The sequence below is a fragment of the Scyliorhinus torazame genome, chromosome 30, assembly GCF_047496885.1.
Source record: "Scyliorhinus torazame isolate Kashiwa2021f chromosome 30, sScyTor2.1, whole genome shotgun sequence".
In the NCBI taxonomy this organism is placed as follows: Eukaryota; Metazoa; Chordata; class Chondrichthyes; order Carcharhiniformes; family Scyliorhinidae; genus Scyliorhinus; species Scyliorhinus torazame.
Window position 1 is genome coordinate 5,183,302 of NC_092736.1, and position 17,428 is coordinate 5,200,729.

Below are 17,428 nucleotides of genomic sequence, written 5' to 3' on the forward strand. Positions count from 1 at the left end.
TGAGTATGAAAGAGCCTGATTGAGAACGTTGAGGAATTCCTGGGTCCTTGCTGCGTCAGTGGTGCAAAAGTGTTAATGTGAGGATATACGTTCTTCTTGGTGGGGGGGGGGGGGGGTGGTCTACGTTCCTTGGCTGGAGTCTGAACTTGCTACACAGCAGGGATTGGTCAGTCTCATAGTCAGCGCTGTGATAGCTACAGGTGATGAGGGACACTGTTGAGGTTGGTATGTCTGGTGCTGAGGTTTAGCTGGTGTCAGTGACGTGATCTTGGATGTCTCCAGGACACCTCGTGACGTGGCTTCAGCAACATGGCTCCAGCTCCAGCAGCGCTGTCCATTTCCGTTCATCCTGCTGATTCCCTGGTGCCCTTGGCATGTTCCCAAGCTGTGTAACTTAGAATCATAGAATTTACAGTGCAGAAGGAGGCTATTCGGCCCATTGAGACTGTACCGGCCCTTACAAAGAGCACCTTACTCAAGCCCACGTATCTACCCTATCCCCGTAACCCAGTAACCCCCACTTAACCTTTTTGGACACTAAGGGCAATTTAGCATGGCCAATCTACCTAACCTACACATCTTTCCGGACTTGTGGGAGGAAACCGGAGAAGCCGGAGGAAACCCACGCAGACACGGGGAGAACGTGCAGACTCCGCACAGTGACCCAAGCCGGGAATCGAACCTGGGACCTGGAGCTGTGAAGCAACTGTGCTAACCACTGTGCTATCGTGCTACCACGTAATTGCTACCCATCCTTATGTTGAAATCTCCTAGAAGATACAGTCATTCAATGCTGGGAATTAGCGTCATAGACTTTGACAGCACACAAAGAGGCCCTTCAGCCCATCGTATCTGCATGGCCATCAAGCACCTATCTCTTCTCATCCCACTTTTCAGCACTTGGCCCGTAACATTGTGTGCTATGGCATTTCCTGTGCTCATCTAAATACTTCTTGACTGTTGTGAGGGTTCCCGCCTCGACCACCCTCCCAGGCAGCGAGTTCCAGATTCCCACCACCTTCTGGGTGAAAAAGATTTTCCTCGGAATCCCCAGCCCCTTATCGTAAAGCTATGCCCCCTGGTTACTGACCTCTACTAAGGGGAAAGGCTCCTTCCTATTTACCCTAGCTACGTCCCTCATGATTTTGTACACCTCGATCATGTCCCCCCCTCAGCCTTCTCTACCCCTAGAAAAATAAATACCAGGCGCCCAGCTTATGTTAGGATACCGAATGGGAACCCCAAACAGTTTTTCTAATTGTAAAACGGTGAGGAGAGGTTACTTTAACCCAGGAACGATTACTCTGACCAATAGATCTCTTTTATGTTGAAACAAACTCTAATTTAAACACAGAATTAACCACATTAACATCAATGAAATAGCTTTACAATTATCAGTTAAACATTTCTTAAACAAAAGAAAAAGCTTGAAGGGCAGCACGGTAGCACACGTGGCTAGATTGTGGCTTCATGGTCCCAGGTTCGATTCCCTGCTGGGTCACTGTCTGTGCAAAGTCTGCAAGTTTTCCCTGTGTCTGCGTGGGTTTCCTCCGGGTGCTCCGGTTTCCTCCCACAGTCCAAAGACGTGCAGGTCAGATGGATTGGCCATGCTAAATTGCCCTTAGTGTCCAAAAAGGTTAGGAGGGGTTATTGAGTTATGGGGATAAGGTGGAAGTGAGGGCTTAAGTGGGTCGGTGCAAACTTGATGGGCCGAATGGCCTCCTTCTGCACTGTGTGTTCTACTTTCTAAGTTCTATGTACAATCTACACCTGCCACTAATTCCAATTAGGCAACCCAATACAGTTCAAATGCCACCTACAAATAAAGTTAACAAAACAGGTTACTTACTTATCTGTGCAGCCATTTGGAGAGAGTTCCTTTCAAGAGTAGATGCAGTACATTTCTGCTCAACCTAACAGCATTTGGCAAAACCTCTGTTCAACTTAAAATCGATAACAGACTGCAAAACTACAGACAAACCTGGGTCCTCCCATTAATTACATTATCTGTATCCCACTAAGTTCCATGACCTGCTTAGCTAGGACTAAACACAATCCCTCATAAATCATCTATACTCCAGGGACCCCTAGCAAACAAAACACTATTCCACTAGCCCTTTATCTGTAACCAAGTAAGTGGTTGGAATGAATGATTACCTCACCTACGACTCTTTAATTACAGCTCTAGTAGACACCCTGTTTAAAACAGGGTTTTTAATAACATTACTGGGACAGAACATAAAATATATTATATAACAATTTCAACATTCATCACAAAAACAACCCCCACCTTACTCTCTTCATATGTGGCGACTAGGGGCTTTTCACAGTAACTTCATTGATGCCTACTTGTCACAATAAGCGGTTATTATTATTAGAATTCTGCGGATGTCAGTGTCAAGTGCTCATGGAATGAATCTTTGACATCTGGGAGGAAATGGGGTGTTAGGGCATAGATGCACTTGACGTTGACTGGGTCTGCGCTAGTTGACAAATGAGTAAGAGGTCCCTCTGAGATTTCTATGGGGGGGGTTCAGTCATCGCGAGCAGAGTGTGTTTTTACTATGAAACCCACTCCATGATCACATGTTGCCTCTTGGGGTTTCCTCTGCCAGAAGAACATGTTGTGTTTCTCTTTAAGGGATCCACTGTGAACGAACCTAGTAGCAGCGCAGTTATGTCCGCATTGAACCTTGTACGATCTTTCACGATCACATGTGTCTTACATGTATTATCTACCTGCAGTAGGTCATTGGCAAGCCCAGGACACATGGTTCTTATGTTCCAGCTTGTGATGTGAAGGATTGGTGTCTATTTTGTTGAGTTTGTCTAGCAACCCACCCATTGAGAGATCACTCTCTAAGCTCCAAACACCCATTGAAGCAAGCAAGTCATGCCACGACAGAATCTAACTGATTGCGGATTGCCTGGTTTGAGGTGGGGGTGGGGGGGGGGTGTAAAGAGATGCGATGACCTCTTCCACCATCTGAATTAGCCCCTGGTGCTCATGCTCAATGCCGATCATGTAAGGGCTTATAAAAGGTAACTGTTTCCACATTGCGCTGACCTAAGCCACAAAGCTGGAGTGTTTTCTCCAGGACCCAGGCCTGGGCAAATAATACGGAGCCTGAGCTGCCTAAGATTCAACCCCCGCTCCCCCCTCCCTCCTCGATACTGCCAGGATTAACCAAAGGAAAGGATGAAACCACCACTATTTGGTAGCAGCTCTGCTAGAGGAGTTGTCGGAAAGCTGACTGATAGATGACAGATTACGCCCACAAGATCCACTCTGGATTTTTTTTCTTAATTTAAAACAAAAGTTCCCAATTCTTGTTTTCCAATGAAGGGGCAATTTAGCGTGGCCAATCCACCTACCCTGCATATCTTTTTGTTGTGTGGGTGAGACTACGCAGACACGGGGAGAATGTGCAAACTCCACACGGATAGTGACCCGGGGCCAGGATCGAACCCGGATCTTCGGCGCCATAAGGCAGCAGTGCTAACCACTGCCCCACCGTGCCGCCCCTTCACTCTGGATTTTCGGTCAGGATTTACTCCCTTAGTCTTCTTCGCTCCTGGCTATGATTCCAACCAGACCACCAGCAATGGGGTAAATAGCTCCACACATCTTACTTGCGGCACAAAGCTTGTGGGTCGACGTAGAGATGATTCGACTGGAAGGAAGCCCCCATCAAACAATCTGTCGGGCTAATAGTGACAGAGAACAATCTCCTGTTCAATGTATTCTCTGAGCTGTCTCTTGTCTCCTCTAGTGGTGGAGTTCAGAAGGAACATTTCTCCATCTCTCATTTTGTTTTTTTTCTCCTCTCGGTGTGTGTGTGTTCGAGCGATGACAGAAAAGCCAGGCTGATATTTTCTGTTTTTGGTGGTGGGGGAGAAGAAGCTCCAAAGAGGGAGGGGGAAGGATGCGAATGAGAGAACCTTTCCATTTCCAAATCACTGAGGGGAGCTTCAGGCACTTTGGATGTGGCTCCTGAGGGAAGACAGCAGCGAGGAGGAGAAGATCCGGCACGCATTTCTCACTGGAGGAGTGGGGAAGACGTGAACTTTCTTGTGTGTTTTGGCTGGAAGGGAGGAGAACGTGTGGCCTTTCATTTTGCTGCAGGAGACGGTGTGACTGGGAAGAGGAAAGGGGGGGGGGGGAAGGTTTTCTCTGCTGAACTGAATTTAGTTTTGACTTTGAGCTGAGGTGAATTTTATTGAAAGATATTTAGCTGGGGTGAATTTATGTTTTCTTTTTGAGCTGAGGAATTTTGCTTGGTGTTTTCTGGGCTGAGGTGATTTTATTTCTGGGATTCTGAGGTGATTTTAATTTTGGGGGTGATTTTAATTTTTGGATTTTGAGGTGATTTTAATTTTGGATTTTGAGGTGATTTTAATTTTTAGATTTTGAGGTGATTTAATTTTTGGATTTTGAGGTGATTTAATTTTTGGATTTTGAGGTGATTTTATTCGAGGGTTTGTTTTCTCTGAGGGGGGTTTATTTGGGGTTTGGAGCTGAGCGGGGTGTTTGCGGTGGAGATGGCGGGCAGCAGTTCGGGCCCAGGCCCCGGCTGCAGCCCCGGACCCGGCGCCGGGGCCGCCTCGGGCTCGGGCCCCTCGGGCGGCGGCTCCTGCGCCGCCTCCTCCTCCTCGGGCGGCGGCTCGGGCCCCTCCAACCCCCGCAAGTTCAGCGAGAAGATCGCCCTCCACAACCAGAAACAGGCCGAGGAGACGGCCGCCTTCGAGGAGGTGATGAAGGACCTCAGCGTCTCGCGGGTAAGCGACCGGAAGCAGTCGCCCCCCCCCCCCCCCTCAGCCGGGGGGCGGCACTCACGCGAGCGCCAGGCTTCGGGGCCTAGTGCACAGTTCTCACTTGTAATTCAATGTGTTTAATTAAACACCACTTTTCACACGTTAGAAACATCTAACATTGGATTCCAATAATTAAATGTTGATAATTTTAATATGAACAAATATTTTCTACATCCATAAAAAGTACAACTAAAGCCATTGCTCTAAATATATTTAACAACTAAACGTGCATAATTTATACATTTAGTTGTAATTAAATGTGCAATGCTTTTAATAAGTTATACATTTAGTTATTAAGTTTTACATACAAATACATTTAGTTTCAATTTTAATATAGGTTAAAGTATTTGATTACTTTTAAAACTATATTCAAAACGTTGTAATTGTGTGCTTTAATGCTTTTAAAATCTATTTATTTGTACTTTTGATGTATTTAAGACTTGCATATGTTCAAACAATTATGTTTGCTGTTTAATTAAGTGTAATTCATGATGCAAGTGTAGCTAATACACTTGATTTGATTTTTAAAAATCGGTTGGAATTCTGCTTGAATATTTTATTTGTCGTGGGAAGGTTTTATTTTGCTCTTATTTGCATTGATTGCACTTCAAAATGTACCGGCTGTAAAATGCTTTAAGACATCACTGGAGGTGAAAAGCACTGTTTATAAATGCAAGTCTTTTTTCGCTCTTGGGTATTCCGAATTGTTTTAAAAAGCGCAACGTCTCCTGTCGATGCAGCAAATTAGTTGCTTTAGGACAGTAAATCGGGGCTGGTCTGTGATGGAGGCCCATTGAAGTCTATCCTCCCCATCCCTCTGACTTGAGCTGCAGCCTTCGGGGTGACAATAGCGAAGATTCAGAACTCACAGAATGGAGAAATTGCTCCTTGAAATCAGTCTGAAATGACCCCTTATGCTCTGACTGTTCTAGACTCTGCAGCCTGGGAAAATAGCTTCTCGACATCTACCTCATCAAGCCCCCCGAAGAATTTGTTCCAATAAAATCATTTCTCACTCTAAACTCCAGAGAGCATAGGTCCATTCACTCAATCCAGGATTAATCCAGTGTGACTCAGTTGGTAGCATCCTCACCTTTTGAGCCAAGAAGTCCCACTGAGCTAATACTCCCGGTGAGTACTGGGGGAGTGCTTCACATCAGATACTGAACTGTGGGCGATGCATTAAACCAAGGCCATATTTCCTGCTTGGGTGAATGTAAAATGACATATTTTGAAGAGGAGTGATCCCCAGTGTCCTGGCCAATATTCATTCCTAATTCAACATCACAAAAACAGATTACCTGATCATAATCACATTGCTGTTTGTGGGAGCTCGCTGTGTGTTTCCCATAACAGTGACTACACTTTTAAAAACAACCCATTAGTTGTAAAGTGCTTTGAGGCATCTGGTGGTCATGAAAATTGCTACATATTTTTGGGTGAGCCTTGGTTGCACCCCACACCGCCCCGAGGCAGGTATATCCTTCCTTGACTGTGAAGATCAAAAGGTGCCCAGCTGCCTGGTGTAGTTTGCCTGTTGATAGGAAGGTAAATCTCTCTCCTGAACCATCTCAGGGGAGTTATCTTGAGCACTTTACGTCACACCTCAGTGTCGCTCTGTAACCATTCCATCTTTTCATTTTCCAATGCTCAGTCACCTCCTGGAAAGGAGAAGTTTAATTGTTGTGCCGCCTTTGAATAATGGCTGATTGGCCTGGGCTTGAAGAGCATTATCTTCAAAGTTAAACTGGGGAGGCAATGTTGGTGGTCGGTCTAAAGAACAATTTCCCTAGGTAGACGGTGCACGCGTGATGGGAGTGATTCATTAAAATGCAAATTAGATAAATTTCTTACAGAAAATAACATTTTAGGGATCTAGTATATGAGTAACTTGCCACCTGGCCTGTGGTGAGTGTAGTGCTCACGAGAGGAACAGGCGATTTTGCATCAAAGCTCAGCCTACCGGGGGATTGCCCATTCTATTTCTCGGTCTGTTGTAAAATCTTTATTAGAGATTGCTGACTGTGATTAGTCATGAACTCCATCATCATTATAGAAGCAGAGTACTGCAGATGCTGGAAACCTGAAATCAAAACAGACAGTGCTGGAAATGCTCAGCAGATCTGGCAGTATCTGGAGAGAGAAACAATTTAAAAAAAAATCAGTTCAGAGTACCCAATTCTTTTTTTTCACAATGAAGGGGCAATTTAGCGTGGCCAATCCAACCTACCCTGCACATCATCGGGTTCTGGGTGTGAGACCCACGCAGACATGGGGAGAATGTGCAAACTCCACACGGACAGTGACCCAGGGCCGGGATCGAACCCGGGTCCTCGGCTAACGACTGAGGCACCGTGCTGCCCTGAGAGAAACAGAGTTAACGTTTTAAGTCTGAAGAAGTCGTATTGGACTCGAAACGCTAATTCTGTTTCTCTCACCACAGATGTGGTCAGATCTGCTGAGTATTTCCAGCACTTTTACATTATCATTATATTGTGCGCCATTCCTCGTTCCTGTTTTAAAAAAATATAAATTTAGAGTACCCAATTATTATTTTTCCAATTAAGGGGCAATTTAGCGTGGCCAGTCTACCTAACTAACCTACACATCTCTGGGTTGTGGGGGTGAAACCCACGCAGACACGGGGAGAATGTGCAAACTCCACATGACCAGGATTCGAACCACATTCCTGTGTTTTCGGGTCTTGTGGGTAAATTAGATGGTGATCCAGCTTGAAAGACAGCAGAAGATTTATTTGGATTAAAAAAAAATAATAATTTAGAGTACCCAATTATTTTATTTTCCAATTAAGGGTCAATTTAGCATGGCCAATCCACCTACCCTGCACATCCTTGGGTTGTGGGGGTGAAACCCACGCAGACACGGGGAGAATGTGCAAACTCCACAAGGACAGTGACCCAGGACCGGGGTTCGAACCTGGGTCCTCAGCGCCACAGTCTCAGTGCTAACCACTGCCCCCCGTGCCGCTCTGGCAGAAGATTTATTTATATAAAACCTAATATATAAATTATATTTTGGGATGTGTACAAAAACATGATCCTGTGTATGTGCAACTTTGTCCCCTTGTAAAGTCATGAAGTCTAATAATTAAGTAAACAAAGCCTCGGAGTTTAATCATTGTTTGGTGATGGAGTTAAGCAGATTGAGGGGACTTTACAAGTTATAGCTTCCGGGTTGGATACACCCAACACTAAATGACAGGTTGGTTGCACATAACTGATCTGTTCCTGGTGCTATACCAGCAAATTTCATCTGTAATTTCTCAATGCATGTTTCTTTGATACAATAAGTTTAATTGCTGTTCGTTAAACATCGGGTTGCTCTTAAAATAAATGTCAGTGAAGTGATTTGAGTTTCTTTGCACTTTGGAGTGTAACACAGGAAGTGTGATGGGCAGAAAATGGGTGCCAGATATGACATCTGGTGAATAGATTAACAGGGATAGACAGTAACCAATCTTGTTGCTTAGTTTACTGATGTTTTTATCTCGAGGGTTTGTGATGAGCCTAGAGCTTCGATAGGCCTGCAGCAGGCAGTCTTGAAATCCCCCTGTGAATGTGACCACACCTTGTTTTTCCCTGTTCCTGATTGAGTCCTCAGCTTCATTCATACCATCCAACTGAAAGTCTGCACTTGGGAAACTTGTTCTTCCAGTCCTGCCAATTTCATTTATTGTACAATCTGCCAAGAAATCTACTTATCTGTAATCTAATCCTTTTAGTCAAATCTGGATAACAGTTGAAGATAATTACCAGCTTTGAGTCGCTGGCTCGATGAACTAATTTGTCCACAGTGTGCCTCACAATTGCTAATGGGTTCAATTGATTCTGCTCTGGCTTCAGTGAAACGTGGACTTTCTTTTCTGTAACTGGTGACATGAATGGCTGCAACAGTTATATTGATGACACGGAGCCCTGTTACACTTGGTCCTCACTCACAACACCTCACTCAGACATGCACACAGTACAGTTTAATGAAATAATGCAGTGGCTCACCAAGTGGTACAAGGACAAGGGCAGTGCAAGGGTAGGATCCTCAAGTAAACATTAAAAAGTGTCTGCTTTTTGATATATCCCCACCCTGCTTTCTGCTGGAGAGATTGGCTGACACTGGGAATGGAATTCCACAATGTGTCGGGTCTCCAAGGACCTTGCCCTTGTGCAATTCTGGACCATTCATGTCAGCTGTTAGTTTTGACCGCAGAGGAAATTATAACTGATGCTGATCTTATCACCTGCTGACAGTGCGCGTGGTATCGACATGGTAGTTTAACGATCAGGAGCAGCAGCCCACTGAATGTGGCCTCGAGTATTCCTGAAGCAGATGGTTAAAAGCCACACTGGGCCATTGTGCAGACAGTACCGATAAGCTAGGCTACCTCCTTTCTTCATTCCTTTTGGTCTGGCCTCCCAAGATGTTTTCTTGCAGTGTACGTAATTTTTCTAAAGGCTCTTAAACTTTGAACATTCGAACGTGAGTTAGGAGGAAAATTTTGTGTGGCTTTGGTGGGTTGTGTTCTGTTGTGTTCTATGTTGATGTCAAAGCTCCCTTACCAATTCCTATTCACTTAGGCCTTGAACACCCGTTGGTTGTTGCTGTCACTGGTTCCAGATCCATAGCTGTATGAACTGAGGCATTTGCCGTTTGAGTTTCACTGGAAAGCTGTGTATTTATCCAATACTTGCCCAAGTCTCCCAAAACATGTCGCGTACAATTATTGGTTAAAAGTGCAGCAATCTTTTTTTTTTTTAAATTTAGAGTACCCAATTCATTTTTCCAATTAAGGGGCAATTTAGCGTGGCCAATCCACCTAGCCTGCACATCTTTGGGTCATGGGGGCGAAACCCACGCAAACACGGGGAGAATGTGCAAACTCCACACGGACAGTGACCCAGAGCCGGGATCGAACCTGGGAACTCGGCGCCGTGAGACCGCAGTGCTACCACTGCGCCAAAAAGTGCAGCAATCTTAGTAAGTGCAACAGGAGAGCGGGTTCCCACTGGCAGCCCGAGCATGGACAGCCATTGAAGATGTAGGGGGCCTGCCTAACCTAACCTGTGCATCTGTTCTTTCAATCTTGACTATTGCAACACTGTCCTGGGAGCCCCCCCTTTCTCCCTGTGTCTGTGTGGGTCTCTCTCCCACAACCCAAAGATGTGCAGGGTAGGTCTACGCTAAATTGCCTTTTAATTGGAAATTAAAAAAAAAAATTCTCACCCTTGTCTTCAAAATCTTCCACGGGCCTTGCCCCTCCCTTACTCTGCACCCTTGGAGATCTCTGCATTCCTCCAATTTTGGCCACTTGTGCACCCCAGTTTTCATTTTGGGTTCCTTCAGCTGCCTGGGTTCTAAGCTCTGGAGTTCCCGCCCCAAACCTCTTCACCTCTCTCCTCCTCAAAACCCACTCTTTGACCTAGCTTCTGTCCCGCCTGTTCTGAAATACCCAGCGTGCGCTTAGCGACACCGGGATGTTTGATCCCGCTGAAATGTAAATGCAAGCTGAGGAGGATTGGCACAAGCGGTTTTGTTTTCTTGGTCACCGAAAAATATGCTGTTCTCAACATTTTGATCAAGACGTCAAATTAATTCGCTAAAAAATTTGACGCACGTATCAGCATTCCGATCTAACTACAGCGAGTGGGATCGACTTATCGGAATGCCGTGCTAGTGTCGGAATTCTGTGTGGTTAAGGCGGATGATTTCTGAGTTCTCCTGTTACCCATCCTGTTGAGAGTTCTGAAGTTCACCGTTTCTGGCAGAACAGGGCCCTTGTGGTTCGACCCAATTATTCCCAACCTACCACAGAAACCTGAACAACTACTACTTTGTGCTGTTTAACAAGTTTCAGAATGAAGATATTAAACCCCACGAACCTTGACATGCCGGTAGCTTTGTATTGTTGACACTGTCTCATTACATAAAAACCTGTAGCCACAGGAAGCGCTGCCTATTTCTGTGCTGTAATCACAAGACCCTGGTAACTTAAGACCTCCTCACCTTTATTTTATGTTTTGCTATGACAACATGGGTAACTACAGTTAAGGTGTAATTTTAGTTTGATCTCGTTTGAAGTTGTTTATCCGCTACCTGGTGTGGAAAACTTTTGTTTACATACAGCCTTGTCAATTTTCTCGAGTAGGCAAATTTGGTGCAAAGATCCTGCAAACAGCACTAAGCTGATCTGTTTGTGATGTTGGGGGGCGGGGGGGGTGGGGGGTGGGGGGGGGGGTGCAAGGTACGTTTGTCAACTCATCGGGAGAATAGTGCTGTGGGTATGTCTGTCTCGCTGTCTCATGTTGGGACTGCCGGCCAATGTCTGGGGGCAGTGCCAGCCGGGATTGCGTGCTCAGGTTCTGGAATGTGGCTTGAATTCACAATCCGATGGCTCGGAGGTGAGAGCGGTGCCAACTGAGCCACACTGACACTCTGCGATCGTGGAGTGGTCCTAAGGTTACCGCAACACCAACCTGTGCCTGTGGATTTCAGTGTGGCAGCAATCAACAGCCACTTTCGAGTAAATACAGACTCTCATTAACACAGGAAATATCCGGTTTGCAGGATTGAAGGAGCTGGAAGCGATGTATGGGCTGGAGCAGGGGGACATGTTTAGAAACATGCAGGTTCGAGGTTTTGCCAGAAAGGAGATACAGAGCTTCCCGGTGGAGCCGGCTCCACATTGCTGGATGAGGTGCTGACGATAGGGGGACTAGAGAAGGGGGGGCTAGTGTCAGCGGTTTACAGAGCTATTTTGGAAGAGGAGAAGGCACCACTGGAAGGGATCAAAGCAAAGTGGCAGGAAGAGTTGGGAGAGGATATGGAGGAGGGGTTCTATCTGGAGAATGAATGCCTCCACCTCGTGCGCAAGGTTGGGGCTGATACAGCTGAAGGTGGTATTCAGAGCACACCTCGCGAGGATGAGCCGATTTTTTTGAAGGAGTAGAGGATGTGTGTGAATGTGGGGGGGGGGGTGGGGGGGTGTGGGGGGCTAATCACGTTCATATGTTTTGGTCCTGTCCAAAGCTAGGGGAGTACTGGAAGGAGGTTTTTAGGGTAATTTCTAAAATTTTGTTGATCGCCCAAAGGCGGATCCGATGGGTTGGAGAGCAACCGCTCCACCCTATGCCCTGGCGTGGCGGGGGGACCTGTTGGAATTGTTGACTCTTGAGAAGGTTAAGTTTGAACTGAGGGGAAGGATGGAGGGGTTCTGCCATTCATGGGCGTTATCCATTATGCACTTTCAAGAACTGGATAACATCGAACATTAGTTGGGGTGTGTGGGTGGGAGGATTGAGGGGAGGGGGGGCTGTGTGTATTAATGGCGACTATGGGTGATCCCTAATTCCTTTTTGTGATTTGTTTGTGTGAACATGCGGGCTAATGTTTGGGGGTTTGGTGGGAGGATGGGATTGTTGTTATTGATATGGGGATTGACGTATTTGTTACTGATTATTGTTTATTGTTGGTGGATGTAAGTTTGGGAGAAAATATGAAAATGGAGAATAAAAAAATATTTTAAAAAACAAAACAGGAAACATCTGGGGAGTTACGAAAGCTGCAAGGAAAACTTAAGCTTTTCACTTTATTGTCATTCAGTTGTATTTAGATTGACACTTGCATGGGTGAGTTGTCAATCCAGTCAGTGCCCCCCCACAGCCCTTTCTCCAGACCCCGGCAATTTTTTCTCCCCGTCCAAGTGTTTGTTCGATTCTCTTTTGAAAGCTCTGATTGAATCTGTCCCCTCTCCCATCCGGCACAACATTGAATCTGTCCCCTCTCCCATCCGGCACAACATTCCAAATCTAACCACTCGGTACGTTTAAAAAAAGGTTTTCCTGCTGTCACCTCTGGTTCTTTGCCCACTCGCCGTAAACCTGTGTCCTCTGGTTCCAGGTCCCCTCAGCCACTGGAAACACTTTCTCTTTATTTACTCAATCAAAACAACTCCATTGAACCTCCTCCTGGCCTCCGTGAGTGCTCTCAGGAGAACAACTTCTCCAGTCTCCATGTAACTGTAATCCCTCACTCCTGGAACCATCCTAGTAAATCTCCCCCGTAGCCTTTCCCAACCCTACACATTGTTCCGAATGTGTAATTCCCAGAACTGGACCCAGTTCTGCTGCTGGAACCGGATCAATGTTTTCTATAGATGTCGCAGAATTCTCTTGCTTCTTTACTCTCTAATTCTAACGCCTCGGATCCCATCTGCTTTATTACACTTGGGTCCAATCATAGATCAGAGAGATAGCAAACATGGCATTGAACACACTGAAACATCCCAGGATATCTTGCAGGGATGAAATGATTGAAAGTTGATGACGATTTTGGGAAGTGGTTTAAGATCGTGCCTATGTAGGTCTGATAATTCAATAATTGCATCAGGCATTCAGGGACTGGATGGGATAGGAGAGAGGTGGATGGGATAAGAGGGAGCTCCCTCTACACTGTCCCCATTAAACACTCCCAGGACAGGTACAGCACGGGGTTAGATACAGAGTAAAGCTCCCTCTGCACTGTCCCCATCAAACACTCCCAGGGCAGGTACAGCACGGGGTTAGATACAGAGTAAAGCTCCCTCTACGCTGTCCCCATCAAACACTCCCCGGACAGGTACAGCACGGGGTTAGATACAGAGTAAAGCTCCCTCTACGCTGTCCCCATCAAACACTCCCAGGACAGGTACAGCACGGGGTTAGATACAGAGTAAAGCTCCCTCTACACTGTCCCCATCAAACACTCCCAGGACAGGTACAAACACTCCCAGGACAGGTACAGCACGGGTTTAGATACAGAGTAAAGCTCCCTCTACACTGTCCCCATCAAACACTCCCAGGACGTGTACAGCACAGGGTTAGATACAGAGTAAAGCTCCCTCTACACTGTCCCCATCAAACACTCCCAGGACAGGTACAAACACTCCCAGGCCAGGGACAGCACGGGGTTCGATACAGAGTAAAGGTCCCTCTACACTGCCCCCATCAAACACTCCCAGGACAGGTACAAACACTCCCAGGCCAGGGACAGCACGGGGTTCGATACAGAGTAAAGGTCCCTCTACACTGCCCCCATCAAACACTCCCAGGCCAGGGACAGCACGGGGTTCGATACAGAGTAAAGGTCCCTCTACACTGCCCCCATCAAACACTCCCAGGACAGGTACAGCACGGGGTTAGTTACAGAGTAAAGCTCCCTCTACACTGTCCCCATCAAACACTCCCAGGACAGGTACAGCACGGGGTTAGATACAGAATGTCTGTGCTGCAACTTCAGTTTCTCTCTTCTTTCACAATGTGACATTGTTCCCTGATTTACAGGAACCTCTTTCCAACCTCTTTGAGTAGGTTTGCCTGTTGATCAGGGGGTGTTACATACTGCAGCCCAAATTCATTTCACTTGGGCCTCTTGAAGCCATTGGACAAAGGAGCCTTTCATTCCACCTATCTGGGCTGGATTTGCATGCTGATCCCAGTTGTGTCTGCAGAAAATGACCTTGCATGTGTAACATGTACGGTAACAGAAAGTCATTATTTCTGATGGAACCTTTTGCACCTTGCTTAGTTAATGGAAGACACGGCCTTTGTATAGTGAAGGGGAAATGTGACTTTAAATTGGATCTGATTCAGTAATTAATTAATCTGGTGAGTGTGATTATTTAAATAACTGATTACACTGTGAACCTTGTTTTTAACACCAGCACTCAGAGAGAGGGGCATTCACCAGCATCACTGTTGTACTTCAGTGCTTATTAAAAAAAATAGCTAGTTAACTAGGCTTGGGGAAGATTACAAATTAATGTTCTCACCTCTTCAGCTAAATATGTCCTGAGTTCTAGACCCACATTTGGGCAGCATGGTAGCACAGTGGTTAGCACAAGGTCCCAGGTTCGATTCCCCGCTGGGTCACTGTCTGTGTGGAGTTTGCACTTTCTCCACGTGTCTGCGTGGTTTTCCTCCGGGTGCTCCGGTTTCCTCCCACAGCCCAAAGATGTACGGGTTAAGTGGATTGGCCATGCTAAATTGCCCTCAGTGTCCAAAATGGTTGGGTGGGGTTACGGGGATAGGGTGGAGGTGTGGGCTTTAGTGGGGTGCCCTTTCCAAGGGCCGGTGCATACTCGATGGGCCAAATGGCTCCGTCTGCACTGTAAATTACTATGATACGATGATCGCTGATAACTCAATTAAATGTTGTCAACTATAGCTGTGTTCAGAGACTGTTTGACAGTGAGAACATCACAGCCTGATCATAACATGGGCAGATACACCGGCACAGGGCAGGGTTCATTGGACAGGACTCTGGATTCTGAATGAGCATTCCCTTTTCCAAACCTGCTCTGATCCTTCCGAACCTGCCCTGATCCTATCAACTGCTGCTGCAGGCGGCATCGACACAGAACAGAGATTTGTACGTCTTGGTCTGTGTGGCTCAGTTTGCATCGTGTCTGAAAGGAAGCTGACTCTTCTTGTTTTCAAACATATGTCATCAGTATCACATTCTGCTGCTATTTAACAAAGAGGATGGGCATTCACAGCTGACCACAGCAGTTAGAGTGTCCCCCCCCACCCCCCCCCCCCCCCACCCCCCCCACCCCCCCCCCCCCCCCCCCCACACACACACACACACACAATTCCTTGCAGTGGGACTTGAACATTTTGACTCTAAGCTGAGAGTGCTCCTCACTGAGCCTGGGTCAGGGGACGCTTGGTCACATCTTTGCACACTCGAGCAAAAGGTCATGCCACGCAATTCTCAATGACATAAAGAGACACCAAAACATGCAGGTGAGTCAGGTGAGTCAGTGACAGCACTGTTGTTCAGGAAACTGGCAAAGCAAGGGCTTGGTGGAATGTACTTTAAATAGAAGCAGTGGCAACGCCTATAGTGAAGCAGAGACTTGAGTTAAGGGGCCTGTTTCTAAGGAAGGCACCTCTGACAGTGCAGCTCTCCCTCAAGATTGGCTTACTGCTGGACTGAGACTTTGCACACAATCCTCTGACTGGCGAGACAGGAACGCGACCAATTGTGACCTGTTGAAGTGCTTTACTGTTTTTGGACTGTTAGACGACACGTACCTGAATGGCACTGATCAACTGAGAAAGGACAGGTTCTTTACGCAAACGTGACGAGCTCGAGGCTGAAATGTTTTTCTGGCAATTTGCCAGCGTACATCCCATATGAAAACAAAAACATTGTCAACATTTTTGTATGTTAAATCTTTTTGCAGGATTGGGTTTGGCTTCTTATTTATGTGCGTACACACACACCGACAGGCACACACACACTGACAGTCACACACACACAGGCACACACAAACCAACAGGCACACACACTGACAGTCACACACACACAGACAGGCACACACACACTGACAGTCACACACACACAGGCACACACAAACCAACCGGCACACACACTGACAGTCACACACACACAGACAGGCACACACACACAGGCACACACAAACCAACAGGCACACACACTGACAGTCACACACACACAGACAGGCACACACACACAGGCACACACAAACCAACAGGCACACACACTGACAGTCACACACACACTGACAGTCACACACACACAGGCACACACAAACCAACAGGCACACACACTGACAGTCACACACACACAGGCACACACACACACACTGACAGTCACACACACACAGGCACACACAAACCAACAGGCACACACACTGACAGTCACACACACACAGGCACACACACACACACTGACAGGCACGCACAAACCAACAGGCGCACACACCGACAGTCACACACACACACACACAGGCACACACACACAGGCACACACAAACCAACAGGCACACACACTGACAGTCACACACACACAGACAGGCACACACACACTGACAGTCACACACACACAGGCACACACAAACCAACAGGCACACACACTGACCGTCACACACACACAGGCACACACACACTGACAGGCACGCACAAACCAACAGGCACACACACCGACAGTCACACACACACACACACTGACAGGCACACACACACAGACAGGCACACACACCGACAGTCACACACACACACACACTGACAGGCACGCACAAACCAACAGGCACACACACCGACAGTCACACATACACACACTGACAGGCACACACACACACACAGGCACACACAAACCAACAGGCACACACACCGACAGACACACACACACACCGACAGGCACACACACCAATGGACAGGCACACACACCTAGATATTTCAGTAAGCTTAGGAAAGGTGGTAAAAGAGGGGGAAGGGTGGCATTGTTAGTCAAGGACAGTATTACGGTGGCAGAAAGGACGTTTGATGAGGACTCGTCTACTGAGGTAGTATGGGCTGAGGTTAGAAACAGGAAAGGAGAGGTCACCCTGTTAGGGGTTTTCTATAGGCCTCCGAAAAGTTCCAGAGATGTTAAATCAGGAAAGGATTGCAAAGATGATTCTGGATAGGAGCGAAAGCAACAGGGTAGTTGTTATGGGGGACTTTAACTTTCCAAATATTGACTGGAAACGCTAAAGTTCAAGTACTTTAGATGGGTCCGTTTTTGTCCAATGTGTGCAGTAGGGTTTCCTGACACA

General features: G+C 46.7%; 1 protein-coding gene across 1 annotated transcript in view; it reads left to right on the forward strand.

Annotated features, from left to right (window-relative positions):
* The first annotated feature begins 3,817 nt into the window (after positions 1-3,817).
* LOC140404321 (CREB-regulated transcription coactivator 3-like) overlaps positions 3,818-17,428 on the forward strand; it is a 114,087-nt gene continuing 100,476 nt past the window's right edge. The window contains 1 exon segment of the mRNA XM_072492700.1: positions 3,818-4,779. Within this exon segment, the coding sequence (XP_072348801.1) occupies positions 4,543-4,779 (237 nt within the window). The 5' untranslated portion in view covers positions 3,818-4,542.